The 23,367-nt window shown below is 40.0% G+C and overlaps 1 protein-coding gene across 1 annotated transcript; it reads left to right on the forward strand.

Annotated features, from left to right (window-relative positions):
* The first annotated feature begins 2,627 nt into the window (after positions 1 to 2,627).
* On the forward strand, positions 2,628 to 3,666 carry LOC104225861 (probable glutathione S-transferase parA). Its single transcript, XM_009777743.2, has 2 exons — positions 2,628 to 3,018; positions 3,144 to 3,666. The coding sequence occupies exons 1-2, from the start codon at positions 2,701 to 2,703 to the stop codon at positions 3,486 to 3,488; spliced, it is 663 nt and encodes a 220-aa protein (XP_009776045.1). The 5' UTR covers positions 2,628 to 2,700; the 3' UTR covers positions 3,489 to 3,666.
* Positions 3,667 to 23,367: the final 19,701 nt, after the last annotated feature.

Here is a 23,367-nt window from a genome sequence, read left to right on the forward strand (position 1 = left end):
AGACTCATTTTGGACTTGAAGCAATTGCTGAAGGGAGTTGGTTTCTGATGTGATCGCATCTGCTGTTGGCTTGTCCGTAGATGCAGCGTCGTAGGTGCGGTTAAAGAGTTGCATAATCGAAGAAGGTTGGGCAGGGCTGTGTCCGCAGATGCGGATGAGGAGCTGCTGAAGCGGGTTGCAAATGCGGCATTTGGGTCGCAGGAGCAAAGGTGAGGCTGGAGGAGGTTGTCCGCAGAAGTGGAAGATTTTGTGCAGAAGCTCTATCTCAAATGCGACATTTTTCCGCAAAAGTAAAATTCCGGATTTTGGAGGGAGCCGCATATGCGGCCAAAATTCCACAGAAGCAGAACCGCAGGTCCAGTTAAGCAGCCGTAAGTGCGAATTCACTAACAATGTTATATTTCAAAGGGTTTCATTGTTTTTCTCATTTTGAGAGATTTGGAATTCGGCTAAGGACGAGTTTTGAGAGGGTTTTTACTTCAGTTGAAGATGTATGTGAACTTTATTCAATTTTGATGATAGATATTGATTACCCATTAATTATTATACCTAGTTTATGTGTGTTTGAGGTAAAATTCGAGGATTTTAGATCATGGTATTGGAGAATGAGATTTGGTGATTTGAGGGTCAGTTTGTGGATGGAATTGGATAAAATTAGTATAGTTGGAATGGTAATTGAATGGCATTCAAAATTTATGAATTTTGTCGGGTTCCGGGGTACGAGCTTGGGATTAACTTTGTATATTTGATTCAAGACTTTAGCTTTATCATTTGGAATTATTTTCTCTGGCTATTATTGATGATATTAAGCTATTTTGGTTAGATTCGAGCTGTCTGGAGTTTGATATACGCGGCAAGGGTTTGTTAGAGAAGTGATTTGGCTTGCTTGAGGTAAGTATCTTACCTAAATTTGGTTGAGGCACTAGTTTTTGCCATCTCCGCTACTTGGGTCTGAAAAATCCCTTCGATCTGATTGGCAATAAACTGAGAGTGCTAGCTTCAGATCCGATCTCAGCCTCGTACTTAGCTTCAGCGTTAGTTGAATCTGGGAACCTTGTGGACTGATGACTTACTTCACCTGTTGGGATCTTCGAGTTTAAGTCCCAATCCGATCCAGTCCCGAGTGCGTGAAGATACGAAACATAAGCCACATCATAAGCACACAGGTGGGAACAAGTTTTGTCATTTCAAGGAATTACACAACAAGTTATTATTCCTCTCTGAGAGGAAGAGGGATGTATGCACAAGGTATAGATTGGTATCTAGCACTAACATGGTAACAGGATTGTGGACGTTCTAAATATGTGACGGCCATAGTCTATTCCGACAACTTGCATTCGCAACGTGCCGAAACTATAACTACGTCGAAGCGTAGTTTTTGTATAGATATCAGATAGAATTTCGATTTTATGCAAGGGTCTAGATTAAAAATTGGTTTGGCTATTTCAATATCTTGCCTACGAATTTCTCAAATTTATGTTCGTAGCTAAAGGATGAAGTTACAACGGATGGGAAGTAGAAGTAGAACCGAGTTTAGATCTTGAGGAAACTAAAACTTTGGCTAGGAAATCCCTACAGACGGCGTCAAATTGTTTGACCAAAGAGTTTTAGGCCCTTTTTGTTTAACGAATTTAATAAGAAGATAGAGGGTAAATCTTAGCCAAAGACAATCACTTCTAGATCAGGAATTCCAAACAGGTATAAACCATTATAGTTGAGCGTGAGAGGCCAATATAGTCCCGCTTGTACTCCACAATATAATGAAAGATGGCAATTTGCATAGTATCAAATAAAAAAGAGAAATAGCAACAGAAACGATTCACCCGACTGTGAGCTAGACAGATCTGTATTTTCTTGAGAAGGTTGAATGACAGATGCGATGGATCTGAGGTCATAGACCATCTTTCCTCTCCGAAAGGTATGTTCTACTTGGATCTTTGGACTGCCCTCCCCTCCCCCCCCCCCCCTTTTTTACTCTCTCTCCTAGTATTTATATAAAACACTTTCATTACCCATCGGTCCTTAACCAGTGTACCCCATCTTTTGAATATCCTATAGAATAATCCTTTAAAATGGCTAAGTGTCGAACTAGCCATATCAGCCTCATGAGTGCTCGACTTCAGCCATAGTCGGACTGCTTGCCAGTGTGTTGCTTCCTAAACATGACTTCGGCTTGGCCGACTCCGGGTTGTTCTCCCTTAAGTAGACTTCTTTTGTTCAGATTTTGACCCATGAACTACTCATGAAATATAAAAATATGATTCCTTTTAAAAAAAAGAATTAGAATAAAAATAAAGATAAAACACTAAAAATAAATTAATTGTTTAGACAAAATCTAAGGTTCACCTCAATTAGTAAGTATCTAGCACAAGCGTACAGATTAGTTGAACGAAGAAAAAGATCGAAATGTTCATGAAAGGAGGACAACTTAGTTTTTTCTACTAGAAAGAATATTTTGACTAATTAATTTCGTTCACACTGGCATGCTTTAATTTTATTATTAAATAATCTTTCTTGGAAAAGAAGTATATGCAATATTCAAGCAAAATTTTCACATCCTAAGACCTACGCAACCAATGACATCTAAGCAAATATATCCCTATAAATAGTACTACTAATGTTCAATGACATTCATTCATAAGCCAACTGATCATTTTATTCATTACTTAGCCTACATATTGATCTCAAACAAACAAAAAAATGGAGAGCAACAACGTGGTTCTGCTAGATTTCTGGCCAAGTTCTTTTGGTATGAGGATAAGAATTGCATTGGCCTTAAAGGGAATCAAATATGAAGCAAAGGAGGAAAACTTATCTGATAAAAGCCCTTTGCTTCTGGAGATGAACCCTGTTCACAAAAAGATCCCTATTTTGATTCACAATAGTAAACCCATTTGTGAGTCTCTAAACATTCTTGAGTACATTGATGAAGTCTGGCATGACAATTGTCCATTACTTCCTTCTGATCCTTATGGAAGGTCACAAGCCAGATTCTGGGCCGACTATATTGACAAGAAGGTAATAAACATCTCACAAAGATGAGTTATTTAGGCCATATAAACTTATGGACATCTTGTTCAAATTAACAGGTAGATTTTTTCTTTATATATGAGTTATTAAATCCCTTTGTTGGTTTAATGCAGATATATAGCACAGGAAGAAGAGTGTGGAGCGGTAAAGGTCAAGATCAAGAAGAAGCAAAGAAGGAATTCATAGAAATCTTCAAGACTTTGGAAGGAGAGCTTGGAAATAAAACTTACTTTGGTGGTGATAATTTGGGTTTTGTGGATGTGGCTTTGGTTCCCTTTACTAGTTGGTTTTATTCTTATGAGACTTGTGCAAATTTTAGTATAGAAGCAGAGTGTCCAAAGCTGGTGGTATGGGCAAAAAGATGTATGGAGAACGAGAGTGTATCAAAGTCCCTTCCTCATCCTCACAAGATCTATGATTTTGTCTTGGAACTCAAGCACAAGCTTGGTCTTGCTTGAACAACAAACACTTCTTACTTACTGCAGAAAGCAATCATGTCCTTCGAATAAAATCACTCTCTAGTTGTTCAAGTATCAATTTATCAATATTGTTGCTACTCTGTCTGTAACTTTGTGTAATTCAGTCTTTAAAATTTTACTTGTTGCTACTCTATATATAAGGTTTATGTTTGGCGTAGTTCAGTCTCTATAACTTTATTTCCTTGAGCACTTCTTTGAACTAAGGTGGATTTAAATTAGTGAAGCCACATGTCTAGTGAGAATTTATATAGTCGAGCACAACTTGCTTGGGATTGAGATGTAGAGTTCGTTCACCAAGCTATCAAAAACTATGTATTTTGAAAAAGTGCTCTAGGAAATTAGCGGTTTATATTTGGCCAATTCATTTAAGAAGTGCTTTTTACACTTTTGATAAGCAAATTGTAGTTGGTCAATCTTTTCAAAAAGTACTTTTAAGGGTCTAATTATGAAAAAGGATAATAAAGGTATATTTGATAATTGAATTATGTATCATAATCGGTACCCAGTTAGTATCAAGTTTAACCTCGAAGAAGTAGTAGCGAGGCTATAGGCATCAAAATACTTACAACAAGGATATAAATAACAGAGCTTAAAACTGAAACAGTAAATAATCTCATGAATAACCAGAATCAAAGATATCAACAATCGAAAAGTAGAAAGAATACTTTTCCAAGTCAAGAAAAAATCACAAATGTTGCTCAGATATAACATTTAAAGAACACATGCTACAATCAACAGAGTCGAGACTCTAGACTAGCATATATAGATGGCATGTAATAATTAGCATCTAAATGAATGCTCCTAAATGATTCAAGAATATCTATATAGGTGCAGTCTAGGCAGAAGAGTTACGCCGATTGGAAGGTTTGTGATGTTGCTTACATGGTGGGAGAGAAGGTACTGCTCAGGGTTTCACCCATGAAGGTGTCACGACCCAAAACTCAGACCTGGTCGTGATGACGCCTCTCGTGAAGACAAGGCTAGCCGACACACTCCCAATTCATTTTAAGCAATTAAAATAATACAGTTCAAGTCTCCAACATAATAATAATCCCCAAAATAAGGTGAATAATACAGTCGCGGAATAGACATAGCCCGACATCGGAGTGTCACCAGTCATGAGCATCTGTTATAAAACTACAAGTCTGAAAGAGTCTACACCAGCTATTACATAGCTAAAATAGGAGAAGATAAGATAGAGGGAGAAGCACTAGGCTGCAAATGTCGAGCAGCTACATAGTGAATCTCCGAAGTCTGCTGAAAGCTCTCAACCCTCGCAAGCAGGACCTGAAGCGCCTGAATCTGCACACGGGGTGCAGAGATTAAAGTGAGTACTCCAACTTAGTGAGTAATAATGATAAATGCAGACTGAGTAATAAGAAATCACATAAAGGCACATCAACAGACTATAAAGAAACAGTAAAAGCCAGTAAAAGCAGTGAAACAGTAAAAATATGTAAAGTCACTTTAGTTCAGTTTAAACTTCTTTGGAATGACCTTTTTGACAGTTAAGAAAGTAAATGACAGGCAACTAGGAAAGATACACACATAAAGAACCGTCCCTCGAGCACAATATCAACAAAATCCGCCCTCGGGCAGTATCATGGAACAACACCAGCCCCTCGGGCTATATCTCACATTACAATGGGTACCCGCGCTCATTGGGGGTGTGCAGACTCCTGGAGGATCCCCTTACGGCGCAAGCGCAATATCAAGTCATCTCGTGGCATAATCACTAGGCTCTCGGCCTCATATCAACAAGCCATCTCGTGACGTACAAATCTCAGGCCCTCAGCCTTATAATCATAGATCAGTTTATCACTGCTGCGACGTGCATCCCGACCCCAAAAGTATCCTCACAACACAGGCCCTCGGCCTTACTCAGTCAGAATCTTATAAGCCACTCGGGCAACAGTAAAACATGATGCTCAGCCAAAATATCATTTAAAATATCTTTACTGCGTTAAAACAGAGTAAACATGGCTGAGTTATGAAAATAGTAGATTATAGCATGGCTGAGTACAGATATAAAGTCAAAACAGTGAGGAAATATCAGTAAAGATCCCCTAAGGATCCAAATAGTTGGCACGAGGCCCAAATATAGCATTTAGCCTCAAACATGATGATAGCAAATAGTTTTCAATCAAATACACGGTAAAACAGTCATACGGGATGGACTAAGTCACAATCCCTAATGGTGCATGATCCCATGCTCGTCATCTAGCGTGTGAGTCACCTCAATATAGCACCACGATGTGCAATCTGGGGTTTCATACCCTCAGGACAATATTTACAATCATTACTCACCGCGATCCGGTCCAAACTCTAGCCGGCGATGCCTTTGACCTCTCGAATCGACCTCTGGATGCTCCAAATCTAACCAAAATCAGTACATGACCATTAAAATATGCTAAGGGAACAAAGCACATTCGAAAATATCCAATTTACATCAAAAATCCCGAAGTTGCTCAAACACGGCCCCCGGGCCCATGCCTCGGAATCCGATAAAAATCATAACAATAAAATCCTCATCCACTCACGAGTCTACCCATATTAAATTCATCAAAATCCGACCTCAATTGCCCATTCAAATCCCTAAAAGAATTCTCAAACTTTTCTTGCATTTGGCCCCAATTTTCACTCTAATTTCTTAAATTAAATGATGAAATTCAAGATTAAATCATGGAAATAAACCAAATATGAGTGAAGAATACTTACCCCAATAGCTCCACTGAAAATCCCCTCAAATTTCACCTTCTCCCGAGCTCTCCAATGGCTTTTATGATATTGGACTCAAACCCTTGATTTTAAGATATAAACTGTCTGCCTATATATTTCTTCATCGCGAACGCGGCATATCCCTCGCGTTCGCGAAGCACACAGCTTCACTGACCGGAAATCCTTCTACACGAACGCGAGAAACCTCTCGCGAACGCAATGCACAGCTGACTCAACACTTTGCGAATGTGACCTCTACTACGTGAACACATAGAACAATTGCCTTGGGGACTAGCTACTCCTCTTCCTTTATGCGAACGCGACATAAGCCTCGCGAACGCGGAGAATCACAGCATCACAACATTGCGAACGCGACACACAAAACGTGAACGCGAAGACAAAATTCGCCACCTCAGAGAATACCCTTCGCGAACGTGAGTCCCTGACCGCGAACGCGAAGAACAAATCGTCTGCAACAAAAACCAGGAAAAATTGCCAAGTCTAAAGTCCAAAATTATTTTACCATCTGAAACTCACCCGAGGCCCTCGGGACCTCAACCAAACATGCCAACATATCCCATAACATCGTTCAAACCTGTTCCAACCTTCGGAACGCTCAAAACAATATCAAAACACCAAAACTACATCGGATTCAAGCCTAAGAATTCCAAGAACTTTCAAATTCCGCTTTCGATCAAAAGTCTACCAAACCTCGTCCAAATGACCTGAAATGTTGCACACATGTCACAAATGACACAACGGACCTACTCTAATTTCCAAAATTTCATTCCGAGCCCTATATCAAAATCTCACTTATCAACCAGAAAACGCCAATATCTCAATTTCGCCAATTCAAGCCTAAACCTTCCGACCTCCAAAACATATTCCGACCATGCTCCTAAGTCCTAAATCACCTAACTGAGCTAATCAAATCATAAAAATTCCAATCTGAGGTCATCTACTAACAAGTCAAATCTTGGTCAAACCTTTCAAATTTTAAGCTTCAAACTGTGGACTGTTCTTCCAAATTCATTCTGATTATCCAAAATCAAAACCGACGATTTACATAAGTCATAATACATCACACAAGGCTAGCCATGCCTGAGAACTGGCAAGCAAAGTGCAAAAGCTCAAAACGACCGGTCGGGTCGTTACATCCTCCTCCACTTAAACATACGTTCGTCCTCAAATGTGCCCAGAGTTGTTCCAAAACCCAACCAATCGATGAATAACCTTACCATGCACGTACCCGGGGGAGATCCCACATCACCCTATCTTATATAGGTCTGATAACACAATGTAACTGAAATTTCACAATTCAACCTAGCCCATAAGCCTTAGAACCACATTTCCACTTCTGAAATCATCCACAAGATCAAAATCTCACATCTACACTCTGAATAAGCCTGAATAAGCTATAATAACCCATACATGCAACCTCAGCTGCAATTACATGATATACCACATAACTCAAACACTTGTAATGATAGCTTCTACTCACAACAATTGCTTAAAACATCCGAATTTTGATAATAAGCCTTTTATCACATAAAGCCTTATTCCAACACTTCCGCATACTGCCAATGATAAATGAAACACATAGGAAGTCATAACCACTCCTCAAATCAACCATTCGTGAAACCAAAGGACTATAGTAAATTTCTGAGCCGAACATCGATATTATCCCTCCAACGCGCTGAAACTGAATCTGTTTGTATTCATTCTAGATCCCAACAATCTCATCTAATACCAACACAACTACTCCGGTGACATAACACATCAATACAATCTAAAGCCACAACTCGTGCAATCTGTGCACTAATAAGAAACAATCTGAACGTACTCACATCGTGAGAACGACTCAAATGAGAGAGTTGTACCGCAAGCTCACCAGTACCACCACACACAATGCTGAGAACCCGTCACACATCGTAGAACCAGAACACATGAATCTAACCCGAAGGGTCATACCTCCACATAACTTCGCTGCAATACGCGACCCTATCCACACACTGGTCCACATGATACACATCCAGTCGCTATGCTCAAACCAACAACCATGCGCAATTAGATGTCTAGAACCAAAGCAAATCATCATAACCACTACGAAGAAATTGACATAACCTTACACAAACCCGAAAGGACACAACCGATATGCCATCCGCCAAGCAATACCCAATACTCTTCCCGCTCGAATTCCACTGAGAGACCCCAAATAAAACCGCACCATATGTGCCTATAACCAACAATTCCCAATGCCTCACAACACGTAAAAGTAACTCATAGATCTCCCCAGGTCAATAATAAGCTCAATAAGAATTGAATCAACACATCCTTGAACAATAGAACTTGGAGTCAACCAAGCCGACTCGATGCCGAACACACATCCATATAGGTCTACCAATGAACCCCTTATCAAGGAGTCCCTGAAGCCGCCCTTTCAACTCCTTTAATTCCGCCAGTGCCATACGATACGGTGCCCGGTGCCAAATCGATAACGAAATCAACAATTCGGTCCGGCGACATGCCCGACAGTAGGAAACATATCCGGAAAAGTCCCTTATCACTAGTACTTGTTGATACCCAATTTTCCTCAAATTATTTTTAAATTTGCATATTTACCTTCAAAATCACTTTTTATAATAATTGGTATTTTTTCATATTATTATCAATTTATTTTCTAATTTATTCAGCATTTTATATCCAATAATTATTCATAAATTACATTACAAGTAATTTCAAAGTATTTCTTAGCTCAATATATCATTTTTAATCCTATTATGGTTTAATTATTTCACAAATTAGCCAACTTGGCATTGTTTGGCTATAATTACAATAATTTTACAATTATAGCCTAATTGTACACTTTATGCTATTTTAATTCAATAATCGATCATTTTATATTTTAAATATTAGTTAATTACTTTAATTTCACCTATTTAACTTTAATTTCATTCTATATGATTATTAGCTGTTTTTATTAATTATTTATCTAATTTTGATGGATATTTAACAATTAGCCACTCCCTATTTAAATTCTAGCCTAAATCCAACCGGACCCCTAAACCAATTTAGTAACCCACAGACCCAGGCCCAAGTCCTAATACTACCCGACCCAACACCCGGATAAATCCTGGTCGTTGATCATTATGATCAACGGTCCAGATCCACCCTTTCCTTAATTAACCTAAACTACCCCCTTCCCAAACCCCTCATTTCTCTCTTGACCCCGCCGACACTCTTCTCCCTCCTCTCTCGAATTCTCTAGAGCTCTCTCAGACCCTAACCCTAATTTTCACTTCACCATCACTCTCCACCATCAACCATGGTTGCTCTTTACCACCCTCAGTCCTCTCATGGCTCTCTCACGCCGAGATTCATGCTGTCTCTAAGGCCCTCAAGGGTGAGTCCACTCACACCTTGGCCTGTTCTTGCCAGTTTTAGGCCGTCATGGCTCGATTTTGAGTAAGATCTTTCTATTTTTGCTTAAACGTACAAATCTGAGATAAATCAAACTATCTTTGCTTACTTTTATGAAAAACCTCCTGATTTCCAAGTGTCTTTTTATTTCTTCTTAACTAGGGTTTCCTGAAAATCTTTGCTTCAAAACATTTTCCAATTTTAAGTGCTTATTATCTGATTCTTAGGTGATTTAATCAATTATGTTGAGTTTTTCTTCAACCCTAACTAGTCTGTGTTAAAACCCCTAATTTTTGACACTGTGTTTGGATTCTGAGTCGATCCGCGTTATTGATACATAGCTTTGTTTTGTACTTGGATTCATATGATTTTTCCTTCGTTTAATTTGAACGTCTTATGATTTTTTACCCTAGTGTGCTTTTATTAGGGTTTCAGATTCAAATCTGGATTGATTTTTATGTGTTTATGCTTAGCCTATCTGTTATTCATGGAAAACCTATATTATTTTCCCTAAATTAGTACTATTTTTGAATCCTTATTCACTGATTTTCTATGGTAATACTATATACTGATTTCCGGTTATTTTTCTTATTTCTACAACCTTTGATTATTTCTTGCCTTATTTGCGATTAATTGTGGTACTTGCTGATACTTATTAATTGTTTCCTTAATTGAACTTTTGTTCATTTACCCTTAATTACCCACCCCGTACTTAAGTAGTTAATTTTCTTTCCTTAATTATATGCCCTGCTCTTTATCGTTAACTGGTTACCCCTTTATTAGAGGAAACCTTGTTGATTTTATGCATGATTGATTATGTAAATTTCCCTAATTATTGAATAATTGATTCTTTACCTTATTCTACCTAACTCTCAACTGCTATATATACTCTCCTTTATTCTCACTTCAACGACACGAACACATTGTCCTAAACCCTCTATCTCACACGCACGCATATTTTCTCTTGCTCTTCTTTCTGGTTATTTGCTATTCTCAGTCGGCTGCAAGCCAAGACTGAGTTTTATACACTCTGTGTTTACACTCTCTTAACTGGTATGTCCTCAGTTTAGTTTAAAGCTTAAAAAATAACATGTTTCTTTTTGTATTTCAGTTCTTCTTATTTCTACTATGCTTTTACTTACTATTTTCTACCCTGCAATTAGCAAGTCTACTTATTGTTCTACTAGTATGATTATGGAATCTCCTCCCTTAAACTCAACGTGTTACCCCTTAATAACCTTCAACGTGATTCTGTTTCACTGATGTTGCTTTAATTCCTAGCATAAACCTCTTTGTGATAGGATTGTTTTTTTGTGACTAATAGGTTCTGTAATACATCCTCACCCCCCTCCTTTAGGACTTCTCTGATCCTAACGTATATGCAAATCTGCCTATTGTATGCTTACTCTTATGTGTTTCCTAATTGTCCCCAACCCCTTACTTCTCTGCTTGAGAATATTGAAATGATACTATTCTTTGAACTTGTTCTATGTGTGTTGTCGTGTTCCAAGTTTTTGTTGCTCCTATTTCCTTTCCCCTTCAAAACTGTTTTTCCCTCAGCAACTCTTCTGTTGTTTTGCAAATTTATATCAAACATGTTGTTTCAAAATTGTTTTCCAATTCAACCTTTTCAAAACTATGTCAAGCACTCTCACTCTACTCTTATACCACTAAGTTCTTCCCCTTTTGTGTGAGCCTTGCCTTGGAACCCTTGAGTTCTCTCTGAACTTGGACACACAAAAGCTGGCCTTTCTAAACTGCACTTACTCTGTCTTGGCTATGAAATCTGGGTGTGAGCATTGCCCGGGATCCCTTGAGGTCCTTAGAGAACTCTGACACACCTAGATATGAGAAGGTCTATGAAGCAATCTTGGCATTTGCGGTGACTTATTACATAACTCAGAGAGGAAGTCCTAATTAGGTGTTGGAAATCTGAGCCTATTTTCAGGCTCTCTATAGTGTAACTTTTATTTTTCTTATGTAATTTATTTCAGTATTGGTCTGTAATAATCCGTTGTAAACAAGTATTGGGGTCGGCTAGTGAAAAGGGCAGGGTAGTTATATACGCTATCAACATCAATGGGTAGAAACCATGTCTTAGGTTTACATTTCCTATATGTGCATTAGAATCCATGCGTAAGATCAACCCATTCAAAGCATGTCATTCATTATTTACCATGTTCTTAGGTTTACTGTTTCAACATCTCATTTGACATCATTTTACCACTTCCTGTTTTTAGGCTAAATTGTAGCATCAACATAAAACTGTTGCTCCTGCACATCTTGAAATCATGTTGTAACTCTTTGGGCATTTAGAAATCATGCTCTAGGGATTCTTCATATTCCGCAATCATTCTGCATTTTCATATGTGCGTATTAGATACTCTGTTTTAGGATCTCGTTCACACTCGCTCAGTCACACCTAGTTAAACCAATAATGCATGAAATAGGACATAAAACAGTCTTATGTCTGATTATCTTGTTTCAGTGAAACTGGTCACAATCTCTGCATGTTTTTGCAACACTTAGAATAGTATGCTTAGGTAAAATAACTGCCAAACTATTTTTTTAACAATTCTGGTAACTACTGCATATTATCTTGCGCTTAGGCAAGTCTTAGGTAATCAACTTTAAAATAAAAACCAGAATTGTCTTTGTGATTGATGTTTTACTGTCAGCTTGTTAAAATTAATAGGAAAGCTTGATTAGGACCTCTTCTCTGAGTCATATAATAAATCTGACTCTACTGTTATCACTTAGATACCATGCTTAGGATCTGAATTTAAACCTTAATTGTGTATGAATCATGTTGTTTATGTGTACTATGTGTGGAGGTATATCTGAGCCTTTCGTTTGTTTTCCATGCTCCCCTTAATTGAAGTCCTACTTGTTTATTATATGTCGCCTTAGTATTTTACTTTTAAACTTGAGGGTCTGCCTAGAACCCCCTTTTATAGGATAGGAGTCCTAAATCCCTCTGGGACTGATAGGAAGGGACGGGTAACACCATGCAATAGGGGTCGAGATCAACCCTCACTTTAATTACCTTTACGGGTGGGAAAAGTGAAGATATGGATATGATGACCGGTGCGTTAATACCACATGTAGCCCCTCTTTGAGGAGTGCCATATCGGGTATTGCATTGCTGTGATCCATATTATAAACAAACATAGGATACCCCCTTTACATTCCCAAATATGCTTAGATTGTAATTCTTTTAAAAAATCTAGCTTTTTCGTTAACTGTTTTTTTCAAACATCTGTGTACTTAAACTTAAATCCCCTACTATTTGAGTCATACTTGTTTATTTGCTAATTGTACAAATTCACAAAACTGTTTGGCCGAGAACCACACTAGTGGATCCTGAGGGGTGCCTAACACCTTCCCTTTGGGATAATTTCAAGCCATTACCATGTCTCTGGTTACCAAACGTAGTTATAAATGAAACTTATAGGTGCCCTAACGCACCTTAAAATCGTTAGGTGGTGACTCTTCAAAAATGCAAACCCCCTTTCCAAAAGGAAAGAGTTGTCCCAACCAAAATGTCATAAACCTGATTTCGCGAGAAAAAAAGGGCGCGACAGCATGGTGACTCTGCTGTGGATATTTAGGCTTTTACCATTTCATACCATTTTTGTGAATTTGTACCCTCCCTATGTGTAATTACTTGTTTAATTTCTTTAAGCGTTCAATTTCTTCTTCAAAAGCAAAACTAATATATCTTTCTTGTTTCTTTTTTTACTGCTGCTTTAAATTATAAAACTGTTGTATTTATCGCTTTCTTAACGTGCAAATACATGTCAACATACTTTTAATTATTGCATAATCATTCTCAAACATCATACTCCACTCGTGCCAAACAAATACCATAGCAACGCTTGATGAGTGGTTGCGTCCTTCCTATATCATTACCCCCTAAATTCGGAAAGGCTTATTTGCGGTAAAACTAGTCGATCAGCGGTGCAGTCGACAGTTCCATGCCTTTCCCCTTGAGTTGTCCACTCAAGGGTACCAGTCTAAAACCACATAGAAACCTTACTCTGTTTAAATTGCGCATGCATCACGGTCAAACCTAGTCGGGTCAATTATGTTGTCCACGTAATAATCCTTTAAGATAGCCTTGTCCAAAAGTCCACTGGGTTTCCCTAAACCCAAACAGACATCATCATGTTTTGTGCATTAATTTGGAGAACTAAATGTCGATGTGTTGATCATAAATGTATAAATAGTCGAGTCCGGTGGGGGTATGGTCTAACCCTTTTGTTTTGCAGAAAATGAGGCATGAGGTCCCCAGTTTTGGTATGGTTAGCATGCCCCCACTCTTGCTAGACTAGTGGAGGAGTATTATATTAAATAACCAAATCAATGAGTGGAAAGAGAGGGTCGCCAAGGCTAGCAAAAAGTTGGAATATCTGGAATAAAATTTGCTGGAATTGGAAGGAAAAGTGAGGAAGAGAGTCGCCGACTGCCAGAACACTAAGGGAAACGAAGGAGAACACCTGGCAAAGGCATTTTTACTGGTGAACCTACGCGAACTAGAGGATTTGATCAACGAGAGCATTCAACCTGAGGAAGGTCCTTATAAGGCCAAATAGATTAGGTTTACTCGCTTTCCAAATGTAATAAGGCTAAGTGCCAGTAGTGGCTTATTATTATCTTAGTATCGTTTTGGGATTCGTCTATTTTTATATTATGAAATGAAGCATTTATTGGAATTTGAAGTTCTCCAAGTCTATTTGTTGCTAGGCCTACCTCGGCCACTAAAGAGGTTCCCAAATTAGGACACGCTTTACATTCCCGCACTATGTGTTTCAATATTGCAATACTTTTTATAATCCTCACTGACTTGATTACCTTTTGTTTTTATTTTTATTATTATTCCCCTCCCCAAAGGTTAGTTCGTGCACTCTGGCATCATTATCTTATTTCACAAGATCCAGGGGCCCTCCACCCACTCCTCCTCTTAATCCCATTAAAGGCAAGGATAAAGGCAAGAATAAAATGGAAGATTTAAACAATATCAGAAAGGAGAACACAGCTGAATGGGTAGAGGCCACTGATGGCCAGGGTATTCGGGTTCCTAATAAGAATGTGTCACAACTTGAACAGAAACTGTTGAAATTCCAGGAAGGGCTCGATCAGGTTCAAAATCTAGCAAACTTATCATTTTCCCTCAACACCCCAGATATCAACTTCCCCAATGCTCAAAACCGAATACCTCCTCAAAATATCCCAAAACAGTGGAATCATCCCGTGCCTCATCATCACACTGCTCCGCCAAAGAACCAATGTAACACTTGTCATACCCCAAATAACACTCCACCACTCATCCTAGAACCTCAGAACTCCACAAATGAACATTTCCTCACACATACACCAGGCCACCATAACAATCTTATCTACATGGAGACCATGCCACACTCCACCCAACCTATCTCATGCACACCTGAGTCTGATGAAAAGGATTTGCTTATCAGGAACTTGGCCGAGGAACTTAAGAAACTGACCAGCTGGATTTAGGGCGTTGAGGGAAGCAAATGAATCGAGGGGCTGAACTATGAGGACCTTTGCATACAACCTGATGTCGAACTGCCTGAGGGGTACAAACCTCCTAAGTTCAAAATGTTTGATGGTATGGGTGATCCAAGGGTCCATCTGAGGACATATTGCGACAAGCTGGTTGGAGTATGGAAGGATGAAAGGATCCGCATGAAGTTGTTCGAGGAGTTTGAAAGGAGATGCCTTATCTTGGTATATCAGCCAAGATCCCAAGAAGTGGTCAAGCTGGGTAGGCATGGCATCTGACTTTATGGACAAATTCAGGTTTAATACAAAGAAGGCATCAGACGTGTTCTATATCCAAAATTTGAAGAAGAAGTCCACAGAGACGTTTCGCGAGTATGCTACTCGCTGGAGGTCTAAAGCTGCTAAGGTCGGACCCGCTTAGAAGAGGAGTAAATGAACAAGTTCTTTGTTCGGGCTCAGGACCCGCAGTACTATGAACGGCTGATGATGATTGAGAACCACAAGTTCTTCGACATTATCAAATTAGGTGAAAGAATTGAAGAAGGTATTAAAAGTGGTATGGTTACAAATTTTGAAGCCTTGCAAGCCACGAGTAAGGCTTTACAGTCCGGTGGTGTGTCCAAGAAAAGGGACATAGGGGCCGTGATAGTTGCACAAAGGACCAAGTCTCCCCTTAAATACCAAGCTTACCCAACACCTCCCCTCACATACCAGCCAACCCCAAATTATCAAGCACCTTCATACCAAGCTCCACCACCAACTTATCAGTCATCTCCACCTCCTAGATATCAACCTACTTCACCCAGATACTCCCAACCTGCTCATGTCTGCCAAACTTATAATGCTCAACCGTCCTACTATCAATCACCCCTTGCACGCCAAAATTTCCCTAGACCCCGACCTAATTTGATCGCAGACCTCCAAAACAATATACAACCATCGTTGAACCCATCGACCAGCTGTATGAGAGGCTCAAAGCTGTTGGTTATGTCACCATCATCCCTGCTGCAACCCCTGAGAATCCTTCTCTGTGGGTTAACCCAAACAAGTCCTGTGCATACCACTCCGACATGAAAGGGCACACCATCGATGAATGTCGCTCCTTGAAAGACAAGATATAGTCTTTGATTGATAACAAGATCATTATGGCAAAGGAACCCGCTCCAAACGTCCGTAACAACCCTCTGCCAGACCATAAAGGTAGAGGTATCCATATGATTGAAGTAGAAGATGACTGGGATCCCAAGGGATCAATCGGGTTTATCACAGAAGGTGATGACCCAAAGAAACCAACAATTACTCTCAATCCAATCATAGTCCAGATCCAACCGTCTGAGGACACTGAGGTAAATATGTCTATACCTTTTGAGTTTGAAGCAGTGCCATCCGCAAAGACACTGGCACCAATTGAGTTTGAATTCCTGTCTCCGGCAAATGTGCCCGCACCATTCGAGGTTGCAGTCTTGCCACCCAAGGCACATGTTCCATTCGAAGTCAGGATTGAAGAAACTGTCACAACACAGGGTATGACAAGAACTGGTAGAGTCTATACCCCTGAACATCTGGCTGAATCAAGCAAGCAGGCCTCCAATCGGTCGTCTCTCATTGAGACAGGTCCGGACGACCTCGAGAGGAAAATACAAGCCAAGGAATATTCGGTCATTGACTAGTTAAACAAGACGCAGCACAAATATCCATTCTCTCTTTGCTGCAAAATTCTGAGACGCACAAGAATGCTTTGTTAAAGGTGCTAAATGAAGCGTACGTACCAAGTAACATCACTAGCGGGGAAGTGGCTAATATGGTAGGACAAGTGCTGAAAAGCCATAAGATCGCCTTTTATGAGGACGAGCTACCACTAGAAAGGCTGGGCCATAACAAAGCACTACACATCACCGTGCAATGCGAAGATTATTTCATCACCAGAATCCTGATCGATGGAGGTTCCAGTCTTAACATTTGTCCATTGGTAACACTCAAGAAATTGGGTAAAGGGCTGCATGAGATAAAGGATGGAGCAATCAATGTGAAAACCTTCGATGGTTTTCAGAGGTCCACAAGATTAGTCTATGCCTGTAGATGGGACCAACCTGGTTCGAGGTCGATTTCCAGGTAATAGATGTACCAGCATCTTACAACGTGCTGCTGGGACGGCTATAGATTCATGATGTTGGGGCCATAGCATCAATGTTGCATCAGGCTGTAAAGTTTGAATGGAATCACCAGGAAGTGATCATTCACGGAGACGGTAGCAACCCTATATACAGTCGCCAGACCATTTCGGCGATCGAGGGAAGAAGGAAGCGGGGTGGAGAAACTTACCACCACATTGAGCGGGTCAATGCTATCGACAAAGACAAATGGTGGGATAGCAAAATCGAGAGTAGACTAAGTTGGAATGGGTACGATCCTGGCAAAGGGCTCGGCAAGAACCTCCAACGAATCTCTAAACCCATAAAACTCAAGAAACATGGCACTACCTTTGGTTTGGGATATGAATACACCTGGGAAGAATTCAATAACTGGTCGCCACTATGGTGCGGTCCTTACTATCCACTAGAGCAGCCAATACCACATCTGGAGTAGACCTTCCAATAGGCTGACATTATTTATCGGTCAGATGAAGAAGAGGAGGAGGGGGAGGAAGGCCCTTCCATACATGCTGTGAGTAGAGGAGCATATCTCAAGAATTGGACCATCAGGACAACCAAAGCCCGATGAGCCTCGGGGTAGCAAGGCTAAAACAAGCATTATTCACTATTTTATTTACCAAATGATTTTCTTTTTCACATTTTTCAATTCTCGCAATAAGATCCTCGATGTTCAAAATAGTTATTCAATTTATCAAAAGCATTTTTGATTTTTCTTATGAATTAATATTTATTGCTATCGTTTTCTCTCCTTGCTTTACCAATACAACATTACTATTACTTGTATTGATGAACTAATGATTGTGACATGCAATGAGACAACGCAATAAACGGACATGGATTCAGAGGAAGATGACATACCTGACGAGATTGTCAAAGAAATTGAGAACTTTGAGAACAGACCTAAGTCTAACCTGGACGAGACCGAAATTGTCAACCTGGGAGATGTAGAAAACATCAAGGAAACGTGAATCAGCATTCATCTATCGCCATCGGAGAAGAAAGAATACACCGAATTTCTAAAGGTGTATGAGGACATATTCGCCTAGTCGTATGATGACATGACTGGTCTGAGTATATCTATTGTGGCTCACAAACTGCCAATCGATCCAATGTGTCCACCGATAAAGCAAAAACTCAGAAAGTTCAAGCCTGATATGAGCTTGAAAATCAAGGAAGAAGTCACCAAAAAGATCAACACTAAGGTTCTTAGGATAGCAGAATACCTGGCATGGTTAGCCAACATTGTACCAGTGCCAAAGAAGGATGGCAAGGTCAGAGTCTATGTCAACTACTGGGATCTCAACCGGGCTAGTCCGAAAGATGACTTCCCTTTGCCAAATATACACATCCTAATTGACAATTGCGCCAAGCATGAACTATAGTCATTCGTAGATTGCTTTGTTGGTTATCATCAGATCTGGATGGATGAAGAAAATTCTTAGAAAATGTCTTTCATTACATTGTGGGGAGTGTACTGTTACAAGATGATGTCATTCGGCCTGAAGAATGCAGGGGCCACCTACATAAGGGCCATGACTACCAATTTCCATGATATGATACACAAGGAGATAGAGGTATATGTGGATGATGTCATTATCAAATCCAATAAGTACATTGACCACATAGAAGATCTGAGGAAGTTCTTCAATAGACTGCGGATATACAACCTGAAACTAAACCCCACAAAGTGCACATTTGGGGTTCCTGCTGGGAAATTGCTTGGGTTTATTATGAGTCGCTGAGGAATAGAACTGGATCCATTGAAAGTCAAAGCCAATCAAGAACTACCACCGCCAAGGAACAAGAAGGATTTGATAAGTTTCTTGGTAAGACTTAACTACATTAGCCGATTTATAGCACAGCCTACAGTTATCTGTGAGCCAATCTTTAAGATGTTAAAGAAGGACGCCGCGACCAAATGGACCGATGACTGCCAAAAGGCCTTCGACAAAATCAAGGAGTACATGTCAACACCACTAGTCATAGTCCCGCCCGAGCCAGGTAGACCCTTATTACTCTACCTTGCAGTGTTAGATGGAGCCTTCGCCTGCGTTCTGGGGCAGCATGATGAAACAAGGAGGAAGGAACAAGCCATTTATTATCTCAGTAAGAAGTTCACCTCGTACGAGGCCCGGTATTCTCTATTGGAATGCACCTATTGCGCTTTGACTTGGGTAGCTCAGAAGCTGAGACATTACTTCTGCGCCTATACTACATATCTCATATCAAGAATGAATCCTTTGAAGTACATCTTTCAGAAGCCCATGCCCACCAGCAAGCTAGCCAAGTGGCAAATCCTGTTGAGTGAGTTCGACATTGTTTATGTAACTCAAAAAGCGGTCAAGGGACAAGCACTAGCAGACCACCTTGATGAAAACCCCGTGGATGGAGGATATGAACCCCTGAAAACGTATTTTTTTGATGAAAAGGTATCATTCATAAGAGAAGACATTGCAAAATCCTATGACGGTTGGAGAATGTTCTTCGATGAAGCAGCAAACTTCAAAGGAGTTGGCATAGGAGCAGTCCTAATATCAGAAACCGGTCAGCATTATCCGGTGTCTGCCAAACTCAAGTTCCCTACACCAACAATATGGCCGAGTATGAAGCCTACATCTTAGGACTCAAAATGGCCATTGACATAAACGTTCAAGAGCTATTTAGACTTACTTATACATTAGGTACGAGGAGAATGGACGACCAAGAACTCCAAGATACTCCTGTATCTGCATCACGTACATGAATTGAGAAAGAGGTTCACGAAGATGGAATTCCAGCATGTTCCCAAAATCCAAAATGAGTTCGCCGATGCATTGGCTACCCTATCATTTATGATACAGCATCCCGACAAGAATTTCATTGATCCTATTCCGGTGAAAATCTATAATCAGCCAGCTTACAATGCCCATGTTAAAGAGGAAGCAGACGAAAAGCCTTGGTTTCATGATATCAAGGAATATTTGGAAAAAGGAGAGTACCCGGAGCTTGCAAATCCTACTCAGAAATGCACACTTTGGAAATTGTCCAACAACTCCTTTCACAGCGGAGGAATCCTATATAAGAGGACTCCCGATTTAGGATTATTAAGATGTGTTGACACAAAGGAAGCATCCAGGCTACTAGAGGAAATTCATGTTGGGACATGCAGTCCACATATGAACGGTTTTGTCTTAGCAAAGAAGATACTCTGGGCTGATTACTTTTGGATGATTATGGAAATAGACTACATCCAGTATGTCCGAAAATGCCACCAATGTCAGATACATGCAGAAATGATAAAGGTACCTCCAAGTGAGCTTAACAGAACAAGCTCAATATGGTCGTTCGCTGACTGAGGAATGGATATTATTGGACCAATCGAGCCTACCGCTTCCAATGGACACAAATTTATCCTAGTAGCCATCGACTATTTCACCAAATAGGTCGAAGCAGCATTTTACAAAGCAGTGACTAAGAAAGTCGTGGCAGACTTTGTCTGCGACTGCATTGTTTGTCGATTCAGAATTCCAGAGTCAATCATTACTGATAATGGCTCCAACCTTAACAGCATCTTGATGAAAGCTATGTGCGAAACTTTCAATATCAGACACAAGAATTCCACAGCCTACAGGCCTCATATAAATGGAGCTGTAGAAGCCGCCAACAAGAATATCAAGAAGATATTGAGGAAAATGATAAAGAATCACAGACAGTGGCACGAGAAGTTATCATTTGCTCTTCTGGGGTATTGTACCACAGTCCACACATCAACCGGGGCAACCCCCTATGTGCTGATTTACGGTACAAAGGTTATCATTCCCGCTGAGGTAGAAATTCATTTCCTAAGGATTATACAAGAAGCTGAGCTTGACGACGTAGAGTGGATAAAAAGTCGTTATGAGCAACTAGCCCTTATAGACGGAAAGAGAATGAATGCAGTCTACCATGGTCAACTCTATTAGAATAGAATGTCTAGAGCCTTCAACAAAAGAGTCAAGCCAAGATACTTCATACCGGGGCAGCTGGTGTTGAAGAAAATTTTTCCGCATCAAGATAAACCAAAGGAAGGTTCTCTCCCAACTGGTAGGGTCCATACATGATTCACCGAGTTTTGACGGGAGGAGCCCTCATACTTGCAGAAATGGATGGAGAAGTTTGGCCAAAGTCGATCAATTCAGATGTAGTCAAACGTTACTATGTGTAATCTTTATGCTTTCCTTATATGATGTAAATTGAACTACGCCTCACCTGATTCCCGTTTAAGAGGGGATACGTAGGCAGCCCTATGGGTGTAGACACCTGATTTTTGACCCTCCCCGAGAATTTTCACATTTTTAGCGTGAATATGTGAAATTGGGTCTAATATAGCTATTTTAACTATTTTTACTTTATTTCGTCGCAAAAGAAAAATTACAAAAATATATATATGAATTTTAGTTTATGTATTTATCATAAACTTGAAAAAATACAAAAAACTGTACCTTAATTTTGTACTTTATATAATTTCGAAAATTACCAAAAAAATATAGTTCTATTAATGTTTTGTAGTCATTTTAATTTTTGAAAAATATAAAAATATTACTTTATATTTTATCTTTATATAAAAACGAAAATTACAAAAAAAAATAGTTTTATTAATATTTTGTAGCTATTTTAATCTTGAAAAATATTTAAAAAAGATATAGTTTTGTTTAAATATTAGTCTTATTTTGGTAGTTACTTTGCTTACATAGGATTAGTCGAACAACGTCGTATCCTTATTCTCGGGTCCGGGCAAAAGAATAATATTTGGGTTTAAACTTACCCGCTTTTAGGCCTAATTTTCGGACCTAGCCCCCTCGTCATCACCCCCCCCCTTCTCGTCGGAACGTGAGCAGCTGTTGCTGTGTTCTTCTCCTCTGTCGACCACCTTTTGAAAAACCAAGGCAAAACCCTAACGACCACCACCCTTCCAGCTTCCCCCAACGTCCAAACACCACCATTGAAGTCCACCATCGTTGTTCCCTCGTCGTCCAGCCCAGCGGCCATAACCCCGCCACCATCAAACAGGCTCGCTACCAGCTCCAGCCCAGCGACCATAATCCAGCCCTCGACCACTACTGTCGCAACCAACTCCCTCATCGACTCCCTCACATCCAAACACCACCACCCTACTGTCCAAACCACCAGCTCAGTCCTCGACCACTGCCCCGACGACCACTGTTGTTCGTCGTCCCCATGTCCAGCGACGCCTCCAGCCATTAAACACTGCTCGTCGACCCCACAGTCGTCGACCAAACAGGCCGTCAGCTTCACGCCAAGCAGCCCTGCGGCTGTTTTCCCCATCCTCACGCCCACCAGCTGAACCGGAATTCATGGAGGTGAGCTGCTCGACCTTGTGTTGAAGTCAAGTTCCAGTCCAAGGTCCAAAAGTTGAGTCGAGGTCCAGTACGTTGAGCTTGACATCGAGGTTCCGATATTCCGTCGTTGGAGAGGTTTCCGATAGTTGTCGGTCCAGTTCGGTTGTTGTTCATGCTTCGAACAGGTGCATTCATATTTCCAAATTTGTGATATTTGTTTAAATGGAATGGAAAAATGATATGGATTTCCTATTAACTATTTGTGTGTCGTTTTTTGGTTGAATTGCTTTTTCATTTTACCATAGATATTATTCCCTATTAAAATTGTTGCTTTAGTTTAACCTCGGATGACTTCATGGGTAAAAAAAAATCATAGTTGTTTTTAGGTTCGCCTTTAATAAAAATGAGACGAGCCTCGAAAAAATGCACAAGCTGCGGGGCCCTCTAAATGTATATATTAAAATAATTAGAATTCGGGACATACCGTTTAGCGAATTTTACGGCCTTCCCCAAAATAACAATGTGCTAGTTGCTTTAGGCGCGCCTTTAATAATTTAATTTCCTTAAACTCGGGTGCACATTGATGTGACCCAAATCCAAATCTCAACGGAGTCAAAGTGTGTCGACGACCACGGGTACATTGATTGTAACGTGGTTCGAGATACATTTTCACAACGTTGCAATTCTTGACAAAAATAACAGTAAATGATAAAAGCGGTTAAA

The sequence above is a fragment of the Nicotiana sylvestris genome, chromosome 7, assembly GCF_000393655.2.
Source record: "Nicotiana sylvestris chromosome 7, ASM39365v2, whole genome shotgun sequence".
Taxonomy (NCBI): Eukaryota; Viridiplantae; Streptophyta; class Magnoliopsida; order Solanales; family Solanaceae; genus Nicotiana; species Nicotiana sylvestris.